This window comes from Podarcis muralis, chromosome 2 (genome assembly GCF_964188315.1).
Source record: "Podarcis muralis chromosome 2, rPodMur119.hap1.1, whole genome shotgun sequence".
Classification (NCBI taxonomy): domain Eukaryota; kingdom Metazoa; phylum Chordata; class Lepidosauria; order Squamata; family Lacertidae; genus Podarcis; species Podarcis muralis.
This window is the reverse complement of record NC_135656.1, coordinates 82,261,216-82,288,878: the sequence shown is the minus strand read 5'-3', so window position 1 is coordinate 82,288,878 and position 27,663 is coordinate 82,261,216. Positions and strand designations below refer to the sequence as shown.

Here is a 27,663-nt window from a genome sequence, read left to right as displayed (position 1 = left end):
CTGTGAAAGTGATTATATTAGAATCCGGAATAGAGCTGAATAGTGAAAGATTCAGGAAGCGCTTCTTTACACAATGCACAGCTAAAGCTATGGAATTTGCTACCACGTGATATGCAGTAGCCACCAACTTGGATTACTTTAAAAGGAGATTGGTCAAATTTATGGAATATAAGGCTATCAATGGCTGCTAGTCATGATGGCTGCATACTACCTCCAGGATCAGTGACACCATGGCCCAGATTCAAGGAATCTTAAGTGTTAGCAGAAGCCACTGCGAGGGTTCCCTCAAGAGCTTTCCCTGCCTCCCTCAAATCCACTCCGGAGAGTCAGGAGAACTACTAGGAAACTTTATCGGGGGAGGAGAGTGCGGAATGTTCTGTCTGGCAAGCCAAAATCAGAAGGGTGTGACAAATTTCTCACCATGTCTCTGAATACCAGCTGCAGGGAAACAATGAAGAGGGCTATTGCCATCATGTCTAGTTTGTCAGCTTCCCAGAGGTATCTGGCCAGACACTGTGGGATAGGATAGGCCTCTGGTCTAGGGCTATTCTTAATGTTCTTATATATAATAGGCATACGAATAGTGCAATGATTTTCAACCATAAAAGACTAGCAGGAATTTTACTATGGCCACCAAACCACAAGTTATAAAACTGGACAATTCTTAGAAGACTCCAGGGCATGAAGACAACCAGCCTCCCCCGCTGCTTGCCTTTTCTCCAGTAACTAGTTTTCAATGCTTCTCAATGCAGATGTTCTACAGAAAAGGCCCAAGCTCATGCAAATTCTAAAGCTAAATTTGCATTGTAGTTTAGTCATTAGAACAAATCTGTTTTCTTGCATACAAGTTCTTTTCCAGGTAAAATTTTGGCAAACAACATACCTTTTCTATTTGTTTCTGTTTACTGAGTTCTTTTTGTTGTTTCTCTTTCACTCTATCCATTTCTTTCTGCTTTTCTGATGTTCTGCGATCCTGGAAAATTAAAAAAGGCACAGCACATTAATAATTGTTAAAGTAATTTACTACATCATAAATACTTGATGAAAAATTGCATTAGTATGTTATATAATATGGTCCATGGAAAGTTTCACTTCAGAGAACTGATGTACGTAGCAAATATTTTTAATAAATATCTGCTGCTGCCCTTCAAAATAGAGGAACTGCCTGCATGATTCTGCATGATTCTTCTGCACCATCAGATTACAGCAGAAAAGCAATAAACTACCAGACCAGATAATTTCTAGACTGGACACTGTTGGCAACACTACCAAATACTAGTTTGAAAAGGAATTTCCTGCCTACTTTGCAATGCTGCAAGTTTTTTGTTGCTTTTTTAAACGAAAACTCAGCATGATTTCACAGTGACCACATGCCATGAGTTAATAATACTTTAGCAACAGATAGTCATGAAGCATGTCCTCAAAAGATATGGCTGGGCAGTGGGTAGGGATTTGTAAAGCCAAAAAACCTGGAAAAGTGGTTTCAGGCAGCATGTCTAGTCCTTAATTTGAGACAATGGCCTTTAAAGGCTTAAGGAACTCTGTTCCCTTAAATCAGAGATGTCCAACAGGTTGATCGCGATCTACTGTTAGATCCCTGGGAGGTTTTGGTAGATCGCGGTTGATGGCTGGGTCCCTTTCCTTAGCATTGGTAAAAAAAGAACTCGGCTCCGCCCCCTCACCCCGCCCTCCATTGTTGCACGATCTGCAGAACGAAGACGGAGTTTACTCAGTGAGGCTGTTTGTTTCCCCAGATCTGCTGGTGAGTGGCTGTTCCTCTTTTTCTCCCAAAAGCCATAAAAACGAGGCTTTCTTCCTCCCTAAATAAAGCTCAACAACCTTGCCCTGTACCCCTAAAAATCGTGGCTTTCCCCTCCCTAAAAACAAAGTCAACAACTTTGACCTGAAACCCCCCAAAATGGGGGTAGATCAGTGCCAGTTTTTAATTCTGTAAGTAGATTGCAGTCTCTTGGGAGCTGGCCACCCCTGCTGTAAATACATTCCTGTTCTCTAGCTCAGGGTGGTTAAATGAGGAGTCACAAAGGACACTTCTAATTTTGCTTTGAAGTTAATACGGTTTTTCTTCTCCAACTCCTGATAGCTAGCAACTCATGCCAAGTGCAATGCAGATCTGGATTACTTTACTAAAGTGTTTGCTTACAGGTATCTCTGTAAAAGTCAGTGATATGGATGTTCCCAAAAAGTTAAAATTGGAATTAAAAAAGAAATCATAGAATAATTTGCAGCTTGCATCAGAAAAGTTTCTGATGGCCTAAGGAGTGATCTACTTCAGCATCTTTATTTTACTTGTATTTAGTAAACAAAACTAAAAAACTTTCAAACTGCCAAGCTTGCTTAATATATTTCCAATTGGCATCCATTCACTGTTAATAAAGAACTTACGAAACAGAAATGTTTCTGCAGGGGGAAAAAACACTGGAAGAAATGCAGGCCCATAGCACTGGTCATAGTACATTTAAGAAACAACTGGTTAACAGAACATGTTAGAAATGGTTAATAGGCAAAATATATTGTGTTATTGACCTGATGGCCTTCAGGTTCCTTTCAGCTCATTAATTCCGCAGTGCCAACAGAATGCATACATATTTTACATCAAATGAAAGTCTTACCAATTCAGCATGAAAGGCAATCTGTTTTGCAAGTCCCACAGAGTCGCAAATCTAAATGGGAGGGGGGAAAGGAACACAGTAAACATGATCAACTGTGACCATCTTTAAATATATAATTAAATCACATTGCTGCAAGTGTGGAATAGTTCAGCATATTGGAGAACTTTAGCTGGAGCATGATAAATACCTTTTCCCCTTCATTATTTGATTCAAATATATAGCAGACTGACGTTGGTCTACTGTCTGCTCTCCCTGCTGAAGTCCGAAGCACAAATCCAAAAAGGCGTTTGTTTTCCTGGTGTGTGGCATACAGAACTACATTTGGCAATGGAAACTGTCAAGAAAAAAAATGACAGAACTTTAAAGCTCACTGAATACCAGATAAACATGTTTAATGTTAGTTGCTGGGCCAGATGTGAGTTCAGCAACATCTGGAGGCTGCTGTTATTACTTATAAGTGTTACAAGTTACAAAAGCTAGTGTAAATGTGACACTACTGAATGGATGTTATATGATAAATATGTGGAACCTGAACCTGTTAAGTTGTGGTAAAAGTACACATAGTAAATGGAAGGTAAGCTTGGGTGCAACTTATAATTGACAGAAAACAGAGAGTGTATTGATGTGTCATGAAGCATGTTTCTATAACTGCTTTGATTTTAGCAACTCACCCTGAGTCTTGTAACTTGCGTCTGAGGATCAATTAACCTAGAAATGTTAATTTAAGAAATTATAAGTTATGATACAAAGAAAAAGAGAGCTGTAATTAAGCACTGACAAATGTGCTGGTTTGGAATGAGAATACTTACTTTAAACAATCACATGTGACCAACAAATGTGATTCTGTCATTCTGAAAATGTTGTGTATAGCTCGAGCTGCTAGTATTTGGCGCATTGTTTCATAAACAACATCAGGACTTTCATCCGACTTCACCTCCATGGATCCAAGGAATCTTACAATAAATAACTGATGTAGGATAGAATCTGGAGCAAGCACATATTAAACAAAATTATATGAACAACATCTGGGCTTTCTAGAAAACCGGTGGCCTTGGCCTAACAGAATAACAATACACACTGCCCCAATTTTCATACATTTAATTCAGTTTCAATTACTTTAAAAGGATATAGCAAATTTAAGCATTCCCCAATCTAAGGACAAGAAAAGGTGCTGTCAAATGAAAGTTGTGCTTCCTTGCCTTTGGAGATGTGGACAGGAGTGTGCAAATCTGAACTTATTATATAGTTTATCTCTGTAGATCATTGCATAAGTACAAGATTGACATAGGTTAAACACGACATGAGATTCTCCATCTTGAACCTTGCTTGACCTTGGTACAAGCCTGATGCTGGCCTCATCTCAGGAAATACTTCATACCTTGCAAATCAAGCTGCTAGCAAAGTCTATCCAAACTCCTGAATGGAGGCCTTCAAGCTAATGGTACAGGAGGCAGACAAAGAGATGGTTCAGTTAATCGCTCACCATCAAAAGTCTTTCATCCTTTTGTCAAGCAAACAGGATGGCCAGTTTTCAGTTATTTTCTCCTTAGGATGAACAAGGTGTGAAATGGACAGGAACACTGGGAGAAAGACAGGAATTTCTAGTCTCAAACCCTACCCCACTTCCCTACTAGGAGGCATTAGCTATGAAAATTATTAAAACTCCAACTAGGAACTGTTTAATTCTGTTCAGGCTCAACTGCAAAAGTGTTTGCCAACACTTTTCATCAACACATTTAGAAGAAGGAGGAGGGAGCTACAGAGATTATAATTAAATACATCTTCAATTTAAGTACAGTTTTGCTCTACCTTCTGTTTCTGATTTGGTTCCTCCAGATTCTCCAAATGGATTTGTTCGTCTGTCAATAATAAAAAAAAATAAAAGTGATTCTTGCACGCTGAAACCCAATAATCTAATTCTGTATTATAACAAAGCAAGGATCAAGATGGGTTTCACAACACAGGAATATTTAAGATCTATTCTACTGAGGAACTGCTGCGCTTCAGTAAAAATCAAGTGAAAAGATCACTAGCTTGGAGTACCATCCCATTGTTTTAGCTAGAAGATCAAAAGCAACCCATGAGAAACTTTTATGTACCTCAATTCTAGTTTGGCAAGTTAGCTAATTTTCTTTCACTTGAAAAATACAATGCAAGATTGCAAGTTGCAAACACAGCAAAAGGCCATCTTCTCCAATTAAGAATGCACACCATCCCATTTGTTTATTTGTTATACTATTCAGTTATAAACAACTACCATTTAAAATACAGCTTTCTGAAAGCATTAATTGGCTTTAGTCTTAAGAGAAACATGGACTATACATGGCTATCAGCAGACGTATCATTAACTTGTAGAATTATACTTGTGAAAATTCTCTAGGCTTCTGGTGTCTATCACAGGCAAATGAAAAACTTTTAACGAAACTTAAAAATTGGGTCTTAAGAAGGTTGTAAAACAGAATATTTTGTCAATAATACTTTTGAATATAGTGGGTGGTGTTCAACTAAGTTTGACTAAGATTAAAATTACCGAAATTAATAGGGCCAACTTAGTCATATTCACTAATTTCAGTGGGTCTCCTCTAAGTAAAACTTAGCTGAATACCACCCAATTGTTGTATAACACATTCAGAGCTTATGTTTTCACAATAGTAGGGGGAAAAGAGAAAGAGAGCAACTTTCGCTAGGTTAATTTTAAACAGGAGCCCCTTAAACAAATAAGCAGCAAATTATTGGTTATCTCAGTTAAATAGTGTTGCGAATTTATATAAATAAAGTTTCTCAGGAAACTTTAAAAACTGCTGTCTTTTCATGGATAGGAACTACTAGACTGAATTTTCTGACTGGAGTTTCCAAGTGCCATTCAGAATTACAACCAGAATGCATCTGCTCAACACAACTAAATGTATCGGAATACTGGCCTTCAGCTTTGGGGTCAGAACTAATTGAAGTCTGAGACATTTTCAGCATAGTTTAAGAAATTCACTCAGTTTAGCAATGATCACTCAGTTCTGGACTTTTCACCGAAATAGCTTGTGTCTCCATCAGAGCAAAGCTCAAGAAACTGAGCTTCATTACTGTCATTACACCTTGGTAGTGGTGTTCAAATGAGTTCTTGGCAACTTTGTATCACAGACAATTTATTTCAAATATTAAATATGAACTCACATTTCTTCTGCCAACAGTTCTCTTTGAGTCAGTTCTCTACCTGTTTTGAACTTTTCTTAGCGGTAACTGAAATTCACTCATTCCTTTAGTTCACAAAAATCCCATACATCAATCCAAGTCATAACTGTCTCAGTCAGCACTTGGGTGTCCCATTATCTATCACGAGGGTGCCTAAGGCACCACACAAAGTAGAAAGCAGTGGTTCTCCTCATGCTGTAATTTCTGTCCAGAGTAGAACAGTCCTAGCATATTTGCAGAGCCATAAGACAAAGACATGCAGTATTTTGAGTCTGATACTGCCTGCTCCTGTTTTAGCTTTAAAGCTTCTCTATCACTTTCCTCATTCTCCATTAAGACTAGTCTTCATGTTACAAAACTGCATTTATTGGAGCCTTGTAGATTTACTGTAGGTACTGACTGCTGCTTCATTTTTCATATATGTAAAAGCATAAGTTACTTATCTGATAAAAAGCAAATGCTTAAAATATTCAAATTTAAAATAAAATTATTGGGGATAGGTATTAAAAAATGTGTCTTTAAAAACTGTCAAATTTTATCTTCCTAGGAGATGTGACCCTAGAAGCCTAGATCATTTTCACTAACCTTTTAAAGCTTAGAATGACAGTCATCAGTCTGCCATCACCACCTGGAGGCAGGGCTACCACATTTCTCTTGAGTTTCTAAGAGGAAATGCCCAAAGTGCTGGGGCAAGCAAGCAGTAGGAAAGGAAAATATGGGTTGTTGGGTTTTTTTAAACCAAACAGGTTAAAGTTTGCTCAGAAGGATGAAAGAAGTCTGCTGCAAGAATTAAGATATTGCACATAGAGGTTCAAGCACACGCTTTTCCATTTGTGCATTATTTTGATTTTGCAGCTCTTCTCTGACAGGAGGGGCCCTTGCAGATCTGGCAATCCTAGCCCTTAAAGGACTGAGCCAGAGGCTGTGGAACCAGACACTTTCAGAAGCCAGCCCCCTGCCTTTACATGCATGCATTCCTCACAGTTTTAAACAGGTAATGGCCATGTCAGCATACACCTTAATAGTGGCTACATGCTATTCTGGTTTCACTCTTAACCAAAGATTTGATATTTGCTTCAAGCCTTTAAACTTAAAACTTAATTAAAAGCAAGCCCTATTTAGGACTAAACAAAGTTAAAGCTGATGAAAGTAGTTGATGTTAGACTGAAAGCATACAGCCATGATGGGAGACAGCAAGCTATCCCACAGCATGCTCCTCATCCCATTAAGGTAGCACTGGACATGTCTCCCTTATTGTCTGCAATTTGGTTTCCCCATTTTAAATTGCTGTAATATGCATTTTATCTTCTCTAAACCACTTTTGAGCGGCACAGAAATTATTATCAAATAAAGGACTGTGAGCATTAGTCTGCATAGGCTCAGATACATCAGTGAAGGACATTATATATTGTAAATCAGCAGCATTTGCTTCAGCTGTGGTTTGGCACTTGTACATCCTTTGTTGCTCTTATCTTACCTGCCTGCCTGCCCTGAGGATTTTGCTTGGCTAGGCTGATCTTCACTTACTGGAGAAATAATGTCAAATTGTATAGGAGTGTCAGGTGCAACGAGAGAGTCCAAGGAAAGAGCTGATAGAGATGCTGAATCAGATCCCAAAGACCCAGTGCTGCTAGTACGAGTCGTGGGAGGACGAGACTGTCTAAAAAAAGCATAAAACCACACAAGTAAGAACAGAAGGAATTGTCTCAAGCTATACAATGTTTTATGTTTCAATGGATTCTGGGGAAATCCCTAGTCATCATCATTGTCATCATCCATAATCACTTCCTTCCCACTTACCAATCTGAAACTACCTGCCAGTCATCCCACTTCAAGTCAGTATGATGGTTTTAAATAAACAGTTTCAGGATCATGGAAACACCCTAAATCAGGATTGCCAATGCAGTGCCCTCCAGATGCTGGACTATAATTCCCATCATCTCTGCCCACAGGCTATGCTGGCTAAAGCTGATGGGAATTGGGTGTCCAACAACATCTGAAGACAGCTCAAAGCCTATCTAACAGTTACCCTCACCTTCAATTCAGAAACCTTAACAGAATGGTCATGAAGAATAATAAGCAAGGTCCTAAATAAGATAATGTGACAATTCCTCAGATCATGTCCAGGTCAAACAGGCTATTAAAGTGACATACCTACAGCATCCATTCCATCAAGCTGTAAGAGAAGTATAAAGATAGGACTGCAGCTCCCTTCCATTAGCTCTGCTTAAAGACAAGGAACTTTATACTTCTCTCCAAATGTTCCCATTCCTTTTGTTCTCTGAAATGTCTCTGTTACTTAAGAATTAGTGCCCAAGCTTGCTTTTTAAAGAAATTAAATATTAACTGCAGCTGAAACTCAATATTATGAGAGTTATCCCACATACCATTCTCCCAAATAGTATCTACTAATACAGTGGTACCCCGCAAGACGAACGCCTCGCGAGACGAAAAACTCGCAAAACGAAAGGTTTTTTCGTTTTGGAGTTGCCTCGCAAGACGAATTTCCCTATGGGCTTGCTTCGCAAAACGAAGCTTGCCCCGGGGACAGCGGGTCTTCTCTTTTGAAGCAAGGGGCGGCGGGGAGATCGCTTCTCCCCACCGCCCCTTGCTTCAAAAGAGGTCTGCCCCCGGACCTCTTTTGAAGCAAGGGGCTGCGGGGAGATCGCTTCTCCCGGTGCTCCGAAGCGGGGTGGGGGGGGCGGGAACACCTGCCCCAGCCGCCGGGCTTCGTAGCGCTGCTGCGAAGCCGGGCGGGGGGCGGGAACACCTGCCCCAGCCACCCCGCTTCGGAACGCTGCTCCGAAGCGGGGTGGGGGGGCGGGAACACCTGCCCCAGCTGCCGGGCTTCGTAGCGCTGCTGCGAAGCCGGGCGGGGGGCGGGAACACCTGCCCCAGCCACCCCGCTTCGGAACGCTGCTCCGAAGCAGGGGGGGGCGGGAACACCTGCCCCAGCTGCCGGGCTTCGTAGCGCTGCTGCGAAGCCGGGCGGGGGGGGGCGGGAACACCTTCTGAAGGCGGGCGGGGGGCGAAAGTCTTTGTCCCCCCTGCCTGCCTTCCCAGGGGCTTTTAAATCGCCCCGGACAGCGGAGAAGTCCTCCGCTGTCCCGGGGCGATTTTAAAATGCCGCCCGCCAGCATTTTAAGATCGCCCGGACAGCGGAGAAGTCCTCCGCTGTCCCAGGGTTTTTTAAAATGCTGGGGGTGGGAAGAAAAGCCCTTGTCCCCCCCCCCCCCAGCCTTCAGAAGAGGTCCGGGGACAGACTGGTCTGAAGGCGGTTTCCCTAGGAACGCATTAATTGATTTTCAATGCATTCCTATGGGAAACCGTGCATCGCAAGACGAAAAAACCGCAAGACGAAGAGACTTGCGGAACGAATTAATTTCGTCTTGCGAGGCACCACTGTACATCAGAAACACATAATAGGGCAATTGGAAGCATCAACCCCTATCAGCAAAGAAGCAATAGTGAAATGACTAAATTGTTAGATACAGCTTGCATGGAAAATTACTTGACACTCTGCCTTAGCCTAACTTCCAGACTTGCTAAAAGGGAAATACAAAGCGGAAGGGGAAGAACTGTATGCTAGGACAGTTTTAGAAAAAGCCAACAAACTTCACAAATCCAAATTGATACTCAGACAAATCAAAGAATTTAGATTATCAGCAAGCTCTCCCTAAAGCAATAGGAGCCACTTCTGCAATAAGAGACGATCAATGAAATGTTTTTACAAAGCTGACTTTGAGAGGAAATGCATGGCAATTCATTGCAAGTTTTAAGTAACCTTCAGTGATATTTTAAAACAACCCCAAATAATCATCCAAACTTCACTGGCTCCTGGAGAAATAACCAGGATTGACTGAACATAATCTTTAAACAGTCTGCTGTTTTACAACTTACACAGCTGGTCTCATGCTCTCATGTCTCTGCTGGAAGGAAGGAGAGGGGGTAACAGCTTCTAAAGCCGACTGATTTACACGAGCAGCAATTTCCTATGTTTGCAGGGAGGGCGACAAAAAAAGGAGTTTCCTTTCAGTTAAATTTGAATATACACTTCTCACTGACAGTCATATAGAAGCTGTGTGCCAACTGTTTTTTACCCTCTCAAAAATTATTTTTATAAATAATTATGTTTAAATCTTTACCCTGCTCCATTGTAAGCATTTTGGCAAATGCAGTAGACGCATAAGGGTGCAAATGGCATATTTCTAGAATAAAGAGCCTTACTGTACAAGAAAAGAATTCACATCTCAGAGCTGCTTTGCATATTTCTTTCCCAAATACAGAGTGATCTTTATAGTGAAAATGCAATTTATAAATATCTAAATGATAGCAGAGGTGTATTTATCACATACTGATGATGAAGCTGATAGATACAGGCACCCCCTTCCCTACTTATACAGGTGTTATGTTCCAAGCAGCTGTGTGAATAAGCGAAAATTGCATTAAGTGGGGAGCACCCTCTAAATGCCCTCTCTATTTTTTCTCCAGTCCACACCAACAATACTGTTTCCAGCACTGAGACCAGCTGGAACCTGGAGGATGTACAGAAAGGTGGCTGCTGCTGCTGCTGCACTACTGCACACACCCGCTGTTAGTTGGGGAGGCTGAGCAGCTTAAACAAAGCCCCCACTGTGCCTCTAGTCTCTTTGGGGCATCCTCTTTGGGCTCTGGGGAGAGTCTCCTTGTAAGCCACAAAGACTCTCCAGCTTTCTCCCACCATTTCCAGGTTTGAATTTATTTATTTATTTATTTACCAGCGCTGCATATATACAAGGTCACACACGAGTCTACTGTGTGTAAGTGGGGGGGAGCTTGCATAGTGTTTCTTTTCTTCCAATCTTATTAATTTATTAGCTGGGAAAAGTATAATATATTTAAAATGGAGCAAATAAAATTAATCTTGAATAATTGAGGCTGTCTCATTATCAGTACTCTAATAAATTCCATTCATTCTCTCCAGTACAAAGCATTACATTTGACTTCATTATGGCTGAGAAGGAGAAACTCCATGAAACTTTCCGCTCTCCATCTAATTACTGCACAATACAATTTGTATCATTTTCTAAAGACACAAGTGCAAAATTCTAGGTAAAGTTTAGTAACTGATTTTTGCCATGCAAGCCTTTGGTATGTCAAGGATTCGTTTACTTATAGCTTCAGACTTTATTCCAAATCACGGTGAAGAAGAGTCTAGGCTTGCACAATGAATGAACTGACAAATCGAAGTTACAGCTATAGTTGTGTCTCTGAGGCAGCTACAACACTGAAACAGAAAAGCTGAACAAATGGAAAACAAAAACAAGCAAGTAGCTCTAAATCATAGTATGCTTAGAAAGCAGTGTAAGTTGCTTTAAATCGTAAATGTAGGTTTAAACCTGAAGTTTCATACTCCGTACTAGAACTAATTTATAAAACACTCCTCTTAATTTCCCAGCAAAAGACTAGATTAGGAAATTTCATTAAAACACAAATTTAACTTTTCAGTTATGTTTATAAATAAAATTTACTCTGACATTAGAAGAAATAAATCACATTACCTCTGGGTTTTCGCTTAGATAGATCTGTTTGGAGATGTTGTTTATTGTACATATCCACTGAAAAAGAAAGCCAATAGGTGCAACTAAGTTTAAAATAGTGCAAAATCTTCTTCCATATTTTTCACTCCATTTTCTCCAGGTAATTTGTTTCCTCTACATGTTCATATTTAACTTCTGAAGCAGCTAATTTTTCAGGGAGTTTTAAAATGTGATTCATCTGATCACATGGGGGCAACAGTGGAAAGTTTAATCACAGGAAACCAACAGTATAGAGATTCCAGATAATGCTGTTTTTAAAATAAAAATTATTGAGCAAGCTTTTCATACCTGGTCAAAAGTACAAAGAATTCCTTACAATAACCTACTGACAATACTCATTTCAGTTGTTCATAATGGTACACAGAATAAGTCTAATAATAAGGTGAATAATTAATCTCGTTGTGCGAGCTTTTCTTGAATTACTTGGAATTTGGTTGGTTCTGGAAGTGAGAATTCCAGTTATGACTCTCTGGGTACTTTTGATGACACCATCTTTTTATCTGCTTTAATAAGGTGTGCTGAATTGATTTTACTGTCGTGGTGTTTCACTGTGTACCGTATTTTAACCTGCTTTGACTGGGGCCACAGTCAACTTTGTCAGATGCTCATCTCTTTAAGTCTTTGAAGCGCCACAAGACAATCTGTAATTTTAGCACTCATTCTTGTGCAGCAGCTTACCTCTTCATAATCTTTTCTGCTCTCTGCCTGAAGAATTGAAGACCTGGCAGAAAAGTAAGTAAAAATGAACAGATTTAAATGTATTTCTCAAGGGAAATAATATAATGTAATGTAATGTAATGTAATAAAATAATAGGAATTTTGATACTATTTAGGCAGTGTATTTCTTTACTAAATATAAGCTTGACACTTTGCTTTCTAAACTATAGATAAAACACTCCAGATAAAATACGCTCCAGGTGTATTTTTCACATTTGGAAAGTTTATCTATGTGCCATGGGGCTTACCAAGTCCCAGGGGTGAATAGCACATATCCAGCTGCGTCCATGAGCTAAGCAACTGAGACAGCCACTCACTGATACAAGGGTGGTAAAAGTCAGCAATCTTGAGCTGTCTATTATAACAAGAATTTGGCCCTGCCTGGGATTGTGCAATACTGTCCTCTCAGTAAAAGAACAGAGGTGGCAGGCAGGCAAGCAGCAGATAATGAAGAGTTCAGTAGAAAATAATCTGGGGCTAGATAAACAAAAATAATTTTAACTAAGAATCTAAAATGGTAATATACCCAATATAAACATTTGTTTTAATGAGCCTACTCCAAGTAAAGCTTGAATACAGCACATCCTCTCATTTTTTTTGGACTACAAAATTTACTTAAAATTTCAGTACACAGAATGATATCAAGTCCTGTTCAACTGATCTGATTTAATATAAACAGTTTGGATTTTACTAGAAGTGTTACATGCCCACCATTTTCTCCAATCTGATGGACAAAATTGAAGCCTCCCTCCCTTCTACCCACACATTCTCTCTTTAATAGTCCCCCCCAACCCAAAGTGCTTTCAATTTTCTCTCTAACAGCTGCATTAGTTAAAACAAAAGAAACAAAATACAAACTTTTTGCCATCAAAAGAGGTTATCTGAAAGCAGTATCTTCTGTCTTCACAATCCACAGCCATTACTGAACAGTTGTCTATATCCATAACAAGTCCTCCAGCTACATCACCTCTTGCCTGACTCATTAGGTTTCCACCCTGAGTGAAGTAAAATTGTCTGTCCCAGCTGGAAGACACCAGCCCCGTTTTACTGAAATAAGAAAAGAGATTAACTTAATATTTTACTAGCTGGAGGCGAGCATAGACAGGCATCTCCACACAGAAGAGCCTTCACAAATCCAAGGCCTGGTGTAAAGTTCATATCATCACTTCCCAATCTAACAAGAGTGTGCATGGCAGCTATTTTATCAGTCAAGTGCCTTTTATCAGCTCTGGTTGATAAGACAGTTTTGGTCATTCCTGGACTGATATAGCTGTGCCACTGTGGTTCTGGCACTGGTAGCCTCAATGCTGGATTATTAAAATGCAATACACTCTATGTAGGGGTTCCCTTGGGCTTAGTCTGGAAGCTGCAGCTGATACAGTAAGCAGCAGGTAGGTTGTTGATTCAAGGTTTTGCTTTTAGCATTTAAAGTTCTCAACTTGGGACCAGGTCACCAAGGACACTGGCTGACCCCTTATTTCCTTGCCCAGCAACTGTACTCCTGGAATGGGGCACTGATGAGTGTGCCACATGCTCCAGAGATGCACTTAGTATGTACTAGAAACCAGGCTTCTAGTGTTGCAGCTCCAGCCCTCTGGAATAAGTTACCTGAAATTAGATAAGCACCTAGCATCTTGGTATTTAGGGCACTATTAAAATATTTTTGTTCAAGAATGCTTTCCCTGAAGTGTGGCCCAGTTATGTTATGGAATATTAATGAATTAATTGAATTAATTATAATAAATGATTTTATTGGTGTTCAGTTTCCCAAATCTGTAATCTTTTGTATCTTATCTTATTGTACACTGCTTTAATACCTTTAGTTTGTGAAGCTGCTTATAAAACTGCAAATAAAGAACATAAAAAGTCTCTACCACATTAAGACAAAAGCATACGCATTGCATTTCAACTTTGTAATCTAAGCATTTAATGGAATTCTAGCATAGTTCTTTAAAAATACTTTGATTTCAAAAGTTCTTTTTGCAAGTTCTTCTATTAAATTTTCTGCATCACTTGCCATGAAATGTAAGTATGTCATTTCAAAATAGTTTATTCATCATAGTGTTAGGGGAAAGATTAGAAACTTAAACCATTTCAAATATTTAGAAGACATCCGAAATACTCCTATTTTTAAATGCACATAGCAATAATTCAGGTCTTACAAACTAGCTTAGGCTGTTGCAATTCATACATAGACAGAGGAAATTGATTCTTACTTTCTTGCATTAAGATAACCAGCTTTCCGAGTAAGGTGCCGCTGGACAGGAAATTTTGTAGGATCAGGATCAGGCAGGTACAATGGGTCACTGGCTGCCTCCAAGTCTCCTATAGTCTGCTGCATAGTCTCTACTTCATGGTCCATTTCCCTACGAACACTAAACAAATTGAGCAAATGCTTTAGTTTAACTGTAATAAGTTTTTGTTTTTTAAAAAAAGACGTTAAACCATTCATTTTAAAAGAAAAAAGTTAACTTACTCCTGAACACTTGTCCCAATATTTGTTAAAAATTCTTCCAGTTGTTCAGAAAGATTTTCTGAGCCCATCTTAAAGAAGCTTATCTTTTAGAAAGGAGAATCAAATCATTTAACAATTAATATTTAGGTGTGTATAATGGAAATTAAGATTCTATTTTTAAAGAAACAAAAATATAGCTACAGACGCAGAGCAGGATAATCAGTCACACTATATGATTAAGTCACACTATATGATTAAGTAAAGAGAAAACTGAGAACAACCCCTATAAGAGACTGTATTCACAATTTCTCCTAACTAAAAGAATAATCCCCACTAATTACAAGGAGGAAGAACTATACAGATTGTACAGTGTTCTAACTTCTGTTTATATATGCCTTTATCTCCTCAAAAAGCTTAGGCAGATTCAGTCTCCACAATATATCTGCATCTTGGGAGTCTCCCCACACCTCACCCGTCACACTCAAGGACTTGTTCTGTCGATACTAAATGCAAATGGTAGCACAAGGCAGTCCTATTTCCTCATGTACTGAATTTTCATGCAACTGGCATATTTATTTTTGAGGTTTTAATATTTTTAAATTGTTTTAAGCATCAAAAACACTCCTATAACACTAGCACACCTAGACGTAAATCCCAAATACACTTATTATTTAACCAAAATAATTTTATGTACACATCTCATTTCATAGACATTCACCTGAGCTTGCATGTACCCTAACAAGGGTTCCAACATAGCAATTTTCTTCTTATACTGCAGAGTATTTAATGCACAGAAATAATGCATCATGGTCTGATGTTGTTTCTTCCGGGAAGTATATACATCTTCTGTAACCTCATACTTAACCTGAGGAGAAACAGAATTTCTGACTCAGTGTATTGTGCCAATGAAATAATTGTTTTACATGACATTTATTAAGTAACAACTCTTTTTTTATTTTATCATTAACATGTTATGTTCACAAACACTGTCCTATATAACTAAAGTTACACAAACCATAAAACAATTTAAAAAATGAATTAAGATCAACAGAGCAATAAAACCAATCCCAAAGCAAGCTTAACCAAATCCTTCCAAAACCTCGGAGAACAAGAATGTTCTAAGTAGCCCATCAAGGATGTGGCCACCTGTGCCTCAAGGGAGAACTAGTGCCCAGAGTCAGGCACAACCACCAAGAAGGCCCAGTGTAACCTCCACATACAGCAAGCAACACTCGCCAATGAGACAAGAAGGGCTCCTTCAGCCAATCTCAGAGCTCAGGCCGACTGATATGGGTAAAGATGTTGCATCAAGTACGTTGGAGCCAAGTTGTGCAGAGCTTTGTATGTTAACATCAGCACCTTAAACTAGGCCTGGCAGCATATAGTGCTAGATAGGCTTCACTTTAGGACATATGCACCAGCTCTCTTCTGATCTGCTTCATCATCAAAAGCTCAGTAGAAAACCAAGGCACAATTTAGGCTCTGGAGTGAGAGGTGTTTAAGAGCAATCCTGCCAACTGCCTCTCCACCTCACCATTCCACAGCAAAACCAGGGCCTCAGCAGGAGCATCAGACGTGTTAAACAGAAAATCCCCCCGCAAATTCAGGAACTCATGAGATTTCATAAGCCTCTAGTCCCCTCAGTCCCCTCAAACCTATGGAGTGGAATTGGGTGTCAAGTAAAACTATACTAGGAAACAGTCCATCCATGAGAAAGTATTAAGGACAACCACCCCAATCACAGAACCAGATAGGTCCACTGTGTGGCAAAGCCCAGATCAACGATCACCAGCAATTGGGCCACTGTATGAATATAATAATACCCCGCCCATCTGGCTGGGCTTCCCCAGCCACTCTGAGCGGCTTCCAACAAAATACTAAAATACAGTAACCCATCAAACATTAAAAGCTTCCCTGAACAGGATGCTGGACTAGATGGACCACTGGCCTGATCCAGCAGGCTGCTCTTATGCTCTTATGACATAGCCCCATGGTTGCCATGGAGGCCATGAATTCCTGAGCTGGCCCTAAGAAGACAACCTCAGTGTGGATGCTGAAGTCCTCAGTACAACTGTCTGTGGATTCTCCAACACCACCTTTGAGACCACCTCAGCCAGCTTTGACAGGAAACTATTGGATAGTGGGGTGGGTGGTATACCTAGAGGATGCCTTTTTGTCTCTTTGGTCCAGCACTAAATATCAACCCTCAAATTTAGCACTCAAGCACACTAGCTTCCTGTAAAAGAGATGACATTTTGATAGATGCAACACCCGCTTCCTCTACCTTTCAATCTATGCTGGTGCTGCACCAAATTACCCAAGAGAGGGTAATTTGGAGTTGGTCCACCCAACCAGATCTCTGCAACAGCAAATCAGCCTCCTTATTCATGACCAGGTTGTAGTTAACAGGCATTAAGCTCTGGAGATTTAAAATATAAACACCTCATGTTTTAAAAAAGAACTAATGCCTTCTCCCCATTCTGCTGTATTGAACTACGCATTTTCAAATAAAAATCCCACATGACACCATATTTACAATGGAACAATATATATTTTCTATGCAAGACTGTCTGAACTGCTGGAGGTGTGTAACAGTTAATATAATTAAGCATGTGCATCATTTAAGAATTACCAGATCTTGTAGCCATTCTATAACATGAAATCTAAGTGCTGTATTGAAAATTTCTCAAACCTTCTCATTTTCTCTTTTTTTTGACAGTCGACTATATCTGGTGATGGCAGTATCATGATCTGCAAAATGAAGTTTACACTGCATTTGAGTAGCAGCTACAAAACAATTTAAGTTTAAGGGACCCTCAGGGTCCCTTCCAACTCTACAATTCTATGATACCGTAAGTGCTTAATTTAAGGATAAAACAAGCTTCTCTTCACAGAAGTTATGTTACACTACCCACAACAGAATTGTTTAAATTATGAAATGCCATAGTAGGATACTGTAATACAAAATAGCTACTAAGATTTCCCCCCATGCGTTTAGTTATTCCGGAAGTATTTTAATAGTTTTTGAGATATTATTATGGTAAGAGTTTGCTAGCAAACTGAATGTCAAGGGCTTACCAACCTGTAAAAAGTTTCCTCCCATCCACTGTGTTTAAAATAACTATGTCTTTCAAATTAAAGGATACCTACTTCAGCCAACAAATTAGTAAAACAAACCACTGAAGCTAGAAATGGAGACTATGTTAATGCTTCACTCCTCTCAAAGCTCTGCACAACATCTGTAAAGCCTCACTATTTTCAAGAGTTCAGCCATACGTCATAACATTAAAGAAGTGCCAGAGAATTAACATTTAAGGTATACTTACCATTGCTTGAGATCTGAAAAACTTCTTTCAAAGTCAGAATCTCTGAAATGAATGCATTTTATTTAAGGAAGCACATAATATCAATGCAATTTTGCTAATTGTACTATAAAATATAGAAAAAGACTTGATTCGGGGTTTTATAATTGGACAACGGAACATTCGGTACAGAACACCAATTCTGCAACTATTTCTGAAAAAAAGATCCAAGTAAATGTGCATAAGGGTTCAGCCTTACATTTCTAAATGTCTAATAGGCATTGAGTACTGCCTATTTTCTTTTTAAATTAGCCTACTTTTCTACTCAAAAGTGACTCTGAAGACCAAAAAACTACAATGAATAGTAATTTTCAAAGTATCTAAAATATAATACTGGAGTTCTGTTTACTGAAACCAGAGTATGTTATAAATTCAAATTATGTGAACTGAAGCATGATCAACTTCTCTACATCATTTGTGACAGTAACTACCGTACCTTTTAGATCTCTTTCCTTGAACTGGGTAATGGGAAACATCATGGCATCAGCTAATTGAGTTGATAGTACTGCATGACAAGAACTGAGCTAAGGAGAGGGGAAAACCACAATTTTATCTACAGATAGAGATTTCTCCTGTTTCACAAATACTTCAACTAACGCAAACATCAAGTTTCAACTGAAGATAACTTACAAGTCTTCATTAAAAACAGACAAAGAGGGCACAATCCAGCCAAAATTAAGCACTTCGACATTCTAGTAATGCCAATTAAAGTTACGTACAGCCACCCCAGTTTGTACACCCTTATCTGGAAGCAAGTGCCACTGAACTCTCTGAACAGATATGCACAGGGTGGTCCTTACAACTCTTTTCCTATTCTTTCGACCTTTAACAGGTTTTAGTTTATTTGTTTGTTTCCTAAAATTTGGTTGTAAATTGATTGTAAAAACTTCAAAGTGGTTATTCATGGTATTTGTGTAAGTTAGGTAGCAGGGTCATTTGGACAGGGACTGCCTTATGAATTTTGTACAGCAATCAAGGATCTAATTATTTCCCCCTCCCCAACCCCACCAATCTCTCACACCTGGCCAATGTCCCTTCCCTAACACCTGACCAAACTCCCCCACTCATTCCACACCAAATCCCAGCCTGCTTCTTTCACATCTTGCTCAAACAGTTCTTCCCTCACAGGTTGTTATGTGTTTAATGGAGATAGGGTGCATGAAAGAGTGATTTGCTGAAGCACTCTATGAAGCATCCTCAGATTCCTGGAGCAGCACTTAAAGAACGGTGAGACGTGCTTCAAATAGTGGTTTGGAAAATTTATCCCTGAAGTGCTCCCCCCCCCCCACACACATTAAGCATCTCTTCTTCCTCAGCAGCTCACCTAGGCTGGCTCTCCACCCCCCGCCCACACTTGCTCATTTGTTTGCCTGCTGCTCTCTTGTTGCACTGAAGCTGGCATGGCCACCCGTGGGTAGCCATGCAAACTATATCATCACACCTACAAAACTATAGTATAGGGAGATATAAAGCACAAGGAGGCCTGCCAATCCGAAGGTCGGCGGTTCGAATCCCCGCGACGGGATGAGCTCCCGTTGCTCGGTCCCTGCTCCTGTCAACCTAGCAGTTTGAAAGCATGTCAAAGTGCAAGTAGATAAATAGGTACTGCTCTGGCGGGAAGGTAAACGGCGTTTCCGTGCACTGCTCTGGTTCGCCAGAAGCGGCTTAGTCATGCTGGCCACATGACCCGGAAGCTGTACGCCGGCTCCCTCTGCCAGTAAAGCAAGATGAGCGCCACAACCCCAGAGTCATCCGCGACTGGACCTAATGGTCAGGGGTCCCTTTACCTTTACCTCATTTGAGACTTACATTCTGCAGATTAAAGTAACATTTAACATAGGCTAAAAGCTTTCTCTAACAGTCACCTGTCTCTTCAACAGTTAAACACCAATTTCTTCAGCCATGAAATGCTGTCACCAAAAGAACATAACTATTAAACTTGACTTCTTTCAATTTATCAGGAACTACGCCATTTAGCACAATGGGGTACCAATCCTAAACAAGGCCCTCTGGTACAATTATAGCACTAACCATGAATAACAAGTAGGACGTTACTCTTAAATGAATGTAAAGAAATGCAGAAAACACACGTGCTCTGTTGCTTTAGAAGCACAACAGGCCCTTCCTAATTTAAGGCATTCTACTGAGACTCTTCGTTGAAAGCATCAGAAAGGGGGAAGAGTCACCAGTTTTACATAAAAGGCTCAGTATGAATTGGACTATTGCAAACCATCACTATGATTTGTAAATACATAGACAAATGTGAATCTAAAAAAGAACAGCAGCACACATACAAACTTACCTCATCTATCACTTTTGCAAATTGCTGCAGTGTAGAATTCATAACTTCATCATCACCTCCCAAGGGAAAGCGCTACCAAAACAAAAACATATATTTTACTCAGAAGTTAACCTCCGTTTACTTTTCTTATAAAGATTTAGAACAACACTCCAAAGCTTTAGTAAAATATGCTGGTATCTAATAGCACTGATATGCTCAAAGAATGGAAATTCCTGGATGATTATAGGCCAAGAAAAAATGTATTTGTGGAACTTTTTTGAATGAACATACCTGTCAAAAAGACAAGTTAGCTGATGTTAGTAGAATGCCTATGTTGTTCTAAAACTGAAATGTTAAGTCTGCTTATTCGTGGTGGTTTTAACTTGGATGCCGTTTCTTTACTAGTCAGGTTCTATGTTTTTAACAGTAAGCATGACATGAAGAAATTAAGCAAATGGAGCTTTCCCTGCCTGGCACAGAAATAAAGAAACAGGAAACACTTCACCTCCTTAATTCCCACATGACTGGCTACTTTTAAAGCTGAGGTAGTGAATGTGTGTTGCTGAACTACAGTTCTGATTTTCACTGGCCAGACTGGCTGGGGCTGATGGAAGTTGGGAGTCCAACAACAACCAAGGACCACCAATTCCCCGCCCTGCATTAAATGAACATAAGCTGACCCAGTATAAGAGGCTAGCAATCTTCAGATTGTAACATATAGTTGTAGAGTTCTAAGAACATAACCCAAATATGTTCATTCATACCTGTTTCTCATATTCCTTTAGAAGCTTTGAAGTCAAATGTGTTGCTGCACTTAATTCATTCTGGTTAAGGGGGAAAAAAGACAAGAAATATTTCCTACTTTGCACTGATAATGAAAACATACTGTAGATTTCATAAAAACACCACACAACTGCAAAGAGCCACTCTGGATGCAACGTTCTGGATTATTTAACCATGGTAAGGTGGTGCTTAGCTATTAAGTAAAAAAAAAAGATCTTTTTTGTCATATCATAAATTTCACACTTTTGAACCAGAAGCTGCAGATACCAGGCATTTCTAAGTTAAACCAACAATACATGATCACACTTAGATTGATGTTAAGCCAAGGTAAAAGGGACCATCATTCAAAACAAAAGGCAGTATTCTCTCTAACAGCAAGATTAGCCCCCTGCCAATCAGTTTGGAAGAAAACCCAACAAATGAGAAGGAAGCTTGCTGCATCCCTGGGGGAACGACAAGTTATGTAGAAGTATACATATATTAAAAACTACACCCACAAAGGGGGCAGTTAAATAATAATAATTAGGTGTGCATGCATGAGCTCATATGCGCTGTGGTGGTGGGGAGAGAGGGAAGAGGGAGAGTAGAGTTCAGGAAGGCAGTTATCATAGCTTTGGGAGCAGCCTCAGAACTCTGAAAGGAGCAGCTGGATAGTGCTCCAGAGCAGGTGAACAAGTTAACCAGGAGGAGAACAGCAGCTGAAAAAATAAGCAAATAAAAACCAAGGAAAAAACACATATTCACTTGGAACAAGGCAGTTAGTAGTTGGAGTGTGAAGTAATGGACAGAAAGGGAAAGAACAGAAAGAAAAAAAGACCCAAAGACACATATAGAATATAGAAATCATAAAACACACTATTTTGGAGAGCTAACTCAAGAATAGCTAACATATGCATTCTGCAATAATCACCCTACCTGTGCATCATAAATTCGGTGCATGGCTTGATACAGCTGGCTAATGTATCTGGAAATGGCTGCAGCATCTTCTTCAAATACACCCAGCAAGGAACGTGTCTAAAAATAACAAACAATGTATATTCATAACATTAAAATTATAGTGTAGTAGCTAGATTTTAGTTTCCAGTGACTCAAAACATATTGGAATAAAATGTATTGCTACTAGGCATTTGACATGCGTCTAGCAGTCATGAAGCAGAAAGCACCTCCTAAGACACTACCACACTTCTTCAGATACACTTCTTCAGATACAGATACACCCTCTGAAGAAGTGTGCATGAACACGAAAGCTTATACCAAGAATAAATTTAGTTGGTCTCTAAGGTGCTACTAGGGACGCGGGTGGCGCTGTGGGTAAAACCTCAGCGCCTAGGACTTGCCGATCGCATGGTCGGCGGTTCGAATCCCCGCGGCGGGGTTCGCTCCCATCGTTCGGTCCCAGCGCCTGCCAACCTAGCAGTTCGAAAGCACCCCCGGGTGCAAGTAGATAAATAGGAACCGCTTACCAGCGGGAAGGTAAACGGCGTTCCGTGTGCTGCACTGGCTCGCCATATGCAGCTTGTCACGCTGGCCACGTGACCCGGAAGTGTCTCCGGACAGCGCTGGCTCCCGGCCTCTAGAGTGAGATGAGTGCACAACCCTAGAGTCTGTCAAGACTGGCCCGTACGGGCAGGGGTACCTTTACCTTTTTACTAAGGTGCTACTGGACAAACTTTTTATATATATTTTGACTACGTCAGACCAACATGGCTACCTACCTGAATCTAGAATTACGGATAATAGGTTCATCGATGGCTATATGCTGTAATAACAAGAACTTGAACTCGTGTCTTTGAAGACAGCTTATGCTTCCAGTTAGGGGAACCTGATGACAAACAATAGGCACAGCCATTTCCAGCATGTCCTCCTTGTGAGCTTTCCATCCACCTAGCTACTAATGAAGACCAAGTACAAACGCTTCAGGTTACAAACTCCGCTAACCTGGAAGAGTCACCTCGAGTTGAGAACTTTGCCCCAGGATGAGAACGGAAATTGTGTGCCGGCGGCACAGCGGCAGCAAGAGGCCCCATTAGCGAAAGCACGCCTCTAAGAACAGTTTCAGGTTAAGAATGGACCACCAGAACGAATTAAGTCCGAACTAGAGGTACCACTGTGCTGGAATATATAGCTTCTGGTCTATGTAATACACACATACACACACAAACAAACACAGAGGGGGAGAGAGGGAAAGACTAATTTTACAGCTTCTGGTTCAATTTAAGATGTCCCATAAATCTGAAGTTTCAAAGAGCATAAACTTCTGTATTTACTTCTTCTTTTTTTTGGGGGGGGGGAATAAAATCATTTCTTCTATATCCTATATACTATTAACAAACTCATAGGTCACATCCACATTTTACATTTAAAACACATAGCTTCTTCCCCCAAACAACTGTGAGAACTATAGTTTGTTGAGGGCGCTGGGAATTGTAGCTGTTAGGGTAAACTACAGTTCCCAAGATTCACTGGGGGAAGGCATGTGCCTCAAGTACATGAATGTGATCAGTCACTTGATCTTAACCAAAAGGCAGAGAAGTGATGAATGTGACCAAAGTCAAGCACTGACCCTTAAATAGCCAAAACAGCTATTTAACCTTTATGTTTGCAGAAGTACAAAAAAAACTTTAAACCCTATGGTGCAGACCTATTAACAACCGTGCATACTCGGTGACCACAGAACATTAAGCAGCTGTTTGAAAAAGGGAGGGATGGAGCAGGAATAGGAAAGCTACAGTCCTCCATGTTGTTGGACTCATCAGCTCAAGCCAACATGAACAATGATCAGGGACATGGATGTAGCCAGGATTTATTTTGGTGGGCAGGCTTCATATTAGTGGGGGCAGAACCGCAGTTAGTTAAGTGTTTGTATTGATTTACTTGCTCTAGGGGGGCAGATGCCCCGCTGCTCCCCCTTGGCTGTGTCCATGGTCAGGAATGATAGCTGTAGTCCAGCAACATCTGGAGGGCGACAAGTTCTCCCCCACTGGCCTGCTATTTTCTTATGTCCATCATAGATCATTATGGATTCCAAAGGCTGCATGAAATCTATTTCAAATGCCAACACCTATAACGTATGTCCTACTTTTTGTATTGCTGACGATGAGCTATTTAGAAGTGTAGACATTAAAACTGGAGCCACCACCCATCTCTATTTACTTTGGGATTTAAATTGGAATGACAAACACTACCTAGGTGTGCTTGTAAACTACTAATCAGCTTACCATGGACACTTGCCTAACATCAAACTTGCTGTTCTTTTGGTGCCAGAAAGGACACTACATTTTTAGCTCATCTTTTATTATTCAGCTATATGAATTTTTACTTGATTGGGAAAACACCATTTTAAATATTTATGTTTTTATTTGTGGAACTGTTTAAATGCTGCACCTCTGGAGTAGTAGAACAGCCTTTATGCTGCAATTTGAGTACAGTGGTTTTTGTCCTAACATGGTAACAATACTATACTTGAAGGAGCGTCTCCACCCCCATTGTTCTGCCCAGACACTGAAGTCCAGCGCCAAGGGCCTTCTGGCGGTTCCCTCACTGGGAGAAGTGAAGTTACAGGGAACCAGGCAGAGGGCCTTTTCGGTAGTGGCGCCCGCCCTGTGGAACACCCTCCCACCAAATGTCAAAGAGAAAAAAAACTACCACCAGACTTTTAGGAGACATCTGAAGGCAGCCCTGCTTAGGGAAGCTTTTAATATCTGAAGGACTATTGTATTTTGTAATCTTTGTTGGAAGCCAACCATAGTGGCTGGGGAAACCCAGCCAGGTGGGTGGGGTATAAATGTATGTATGTATGTATGTATTTATATATATATATATATATATATATATATATATATATATATATATATATATATATATGCTTTCGTAGATTTTCACGGGTACAGGAATGCAGGTTTTGGTGTCCTCGGGTGTCTTCCCGTGTAAAAGTTGGGGTGTCTAGGCGACGTTTCGATGAGGTCTCACTCGTCATCTTCAGGCAGGTGCTTTCGGCTTCTTGTTACTGGAACAGAGCAGGATCTCAGTGTTTGAGTTCCTATAAATACTGTTGAGGAGGTGTGGTGTATAGCCTCCAATGTTCTGGGCAGAGAGGAAGTTCCCAGGCTAGTGTGCCTTTTCTTCTTTTGTTCCTTAATTGCTTGAGGGATATCTTGAGTGATTTCTTGAGTGATATCCTGAGTACCACTTAGGTGGGTCATTAGGTGTGGATTAGTTGCTAAAGCCTTTGTGTCTTGACCTCTTGAACTTTGTGAAGAGTTTTTCTGAGAAGATGGCTGTACTGCATTTAGTTGTGCTCTGGCTTGGCTTCGTGTATAGGGGCGAGCTGTGGTTTTGTGGCCTGTGCCAGCCAGATCTGTGTAGGGATTGCAGGGGGGTGCAGCATCCGGAGGTGCCACTATGGTTTGGCTACTGGATGGTGTCTGTAATTTATCTGTGGAGAGGGTCTGGGTTTGGGTCTGGTGTGGTTGATTGGTGATGGCGTTCTGTGTGCCTCTGGATCTGGTGTCAGTTTTTGTGGGGAGGGCTAATTTCCAGATGTCTGGCAAGCGGGATGTGTCGTCACGCTTGTTCATGTTGTGAGGGTGTTTCTCTATCTCGATGGCTTCCATGATTATTCTCTTGTGGTGATGTTCCATGTTAGAGAGCAATTTGGAATCTGCAAAATTAATTTCGTGTCCTGTTTCTTTCATGTGTTGGAAAAGAGAGGAAGTTTTTTCTTCTTTTTTGACGGCATTCTTGTGTTCTGCGATACGTGCATTTATTCGTCTGTTTGTTTGTCCAATGTACGTGGCTGGGCAGACTTTGCAGGGTATTTCATAGACCCCTTGGTTTTCCAACTGGATTTTGTCCTTGGGGTTTCTGAGGATATTGGCTATTTTTTGGTTGGCGCAAAAGGCTGTTTTGATATTGTGTTTATGGAGGATTTTGCTAATTTTATCTGTAGTGCCCTTGATATAAGGAAGGAGGGCCATGCCATTGTTTTCTTCTGTGTCTTGGTTTTTGGGGGGTGTTTCTTTTTGGATTAGCTTCGTAACCCTGTTTTGCAGATAGAAGGAGCACCTATGGGATCACCCCTCTCACCGGTCATCGCAAACCTGTACATGGAACACTTTGAAACCAATGCTTTAGACAAGTCAGAACACAAACCCAAACTTTGGCTCAGATATGTTGACGACACCTTTGTAATTTGGCCACACGGGAAGGAAAAACTGGACAGCTTCCTCACACATCTCAACAGCCTACACCCCAAAATACAATTCACTATGGAAATAGAAGCCAACAACCAACTTCCCTTCCTTGACGTCCTAATCTACAAAAAACCTGATGGCTCCCTAGGACACACTATCTACCGAAAAAAACACACACCAACCGCTACTTACATGCACAATCACACCACCACCCTGCACAAATAAACTCCGTAGCCAAGACTCTCATCTCCAGAACCAAACGCCTGGCTGACAAAGACCACTTGACAACTGAGTTACAGAATCTCTCAAATGTGTTAATTGCCAATGGATACCAGCAAAACAGGGTTACGAAGCTAATCCAAAAAGAAACACCCGAGGACACCAAAACCTGCATATATATATATATATATATATGCAGGTTTTGGTGTCCTCGGGTATCTTCCCGTGTAAAAGTTGGGGTGTCTAGGCGACGTTTCGACGAGGTCTCACTCGTCATCTTCAGGCTGGTGCACCAGCCTGAAGATGACGAGTGAGACCTCGTCGAAACGTCGCCTAGACACCCCAACTTTTACACGGGAAGATACCCGAGGACACCAAAACCTGCATTCCTGTACCCGTGAAAATCTACGAAAGCAAATATATATATATATATATATATATATATATATATATATATATTATTACTACTACTACTATAATACTGGCATGTTAAATGAACTCTCCATCCGTATCTTGTGCATGTTCATCAACAAATGAGCTCAGTGGAAACTAATTTTGACAGATATTGGGATTATAGCCTTATCTATTCATTTTATAATTTATGTGCAATCACATGCCTCCAAAAGTTGAGTCAAAATGAATTTTTAATAGAATGTATATTTTATTCTCCAAAAGGAAGTAAACCTATTAAAATAGTAGCTTCTGATAAAATATAATGTGTGTAAAAACCTATTAATGTTCTAGACTGGTGTAGCATTGTGGATAAGAGTCAGGAACACTATGAGTCAAATTTTGCTTAAGCAGTGAATTTAAGTAAGCCACAGTTTGTTCAGTGTGCGTTGCCTCCAATCTTTCAATTTGTCATCATGACAAAATCAGAGTTGATCCAGTTCTGCAATTCAACAGAGCTTCCATTGCTGGTTAAATGAGACAAATAACTTTTCATAATAGACTTCAAACAGGCTGTGTCAGTGTGAAGTTAAAGTGTACGTGTAACAAACTTCAGTTATCTTATATAGGGGTGTGTTCTAATGGATATGCTCTCAAAGGCCCCTTTGGACTCTGGAAGAGAAATTATTTTTCTGTAGAAAGAGTCCTTATGCTATGCAAAGCAAGGGAATGAAACTTCACACTTTGCAGATTCAAAAATTTAGAATAAGAAAATGAGGTTGTGATAAATGACCCTGTATAGGTACAAATTCCTGTGATGCCAACAGTACAATCCTATGCTTACACTTTATCAGTTGAATGCTCAAACT

General features: G+C 40.2%; 1 protein-coding gene across 1 annotated transcript in view; it reads right to left on the bottom strand.

The window, feature by feature from the left end:
- APPL1 (adaptor protein, phosphotyrosine interacting with PH domain and leucine zipper 1) overlaps window positions 1-27,663 on the bottom strand; it is a 40,044-nt gene that overhangs the window by 9,574 nt on the left and 2,807 nt on the right. The window contains exons 2-21 of the mRNA XM_028719105.2: window positions 21,909-22,007; window positions 20,975-21,034; window positions 20,232-20,303; window positions 18,366-18,453; window positions 17,894-17,935; window positions 17,260-17,318; window positions 15,286-15,432; window positions 14,589-14,671; window positions 14,329-14,487; window positions 12,971-13,159; window positions 12,074-12,116; window positions 11,357-11,413; window positions 9,717-9,808; window positions 7,294-7,476; window positions 4,440-4,489; window positions 3,440-3,614; window positions 3,302-3,338; window positions 2,818-2,964; window positions 2,631-2,681; window positions 884-973 (exon numbers count right to left, since the gene is read on the bottom strand). Of these exons, the coding sequence (XP_028574938.2) occupies window positions 884-973; window positions 2,631-2,681; window positions 2,818-2,964; window positions 3,302-3,338; window positions 3,440-3,614; window positions 4,440-4,489; window positions 7,294-7,476; window positions 9,717-9,808; window positions 11,357-11,413; window positions 12,074-12,116; window positions 12,971-13,159; window positions 14,329-14,487; window positions 14,589-14,671; window positions 15,286-15,432; window positions 17,260-17,318; window positions 17,894-17,935; window positions 18,366-18,453; window positions 20,232-20,303; window positions 20,975-21,034; window positions 21,909-22,007 (1,923 nt within the window). The remainder of the gene's footprint in view (window positions 1-883; window positions 974-2,630; window positions 2,682-2,817; window positions 2,965-3,301; window positions 3,339-3,439; window positions 3,615-4,439; window positions 4,490-7,293; window positions 7,477-9,716; window positions 9,809-11,356; window positions 11,414-12,073; window positions 12,117-12,970; window positions 13,160-14,328; window positions 14,488-14,588; window positions 14,672-15,285; window positions 15,433-17,259; window positions 17,319-17,893; window positions 17,936-18,365; window positions 18,454-20,231; window positions 20,304-20,974; window positions 21,035-21,908; window positions 22,008-27,663) is intronic.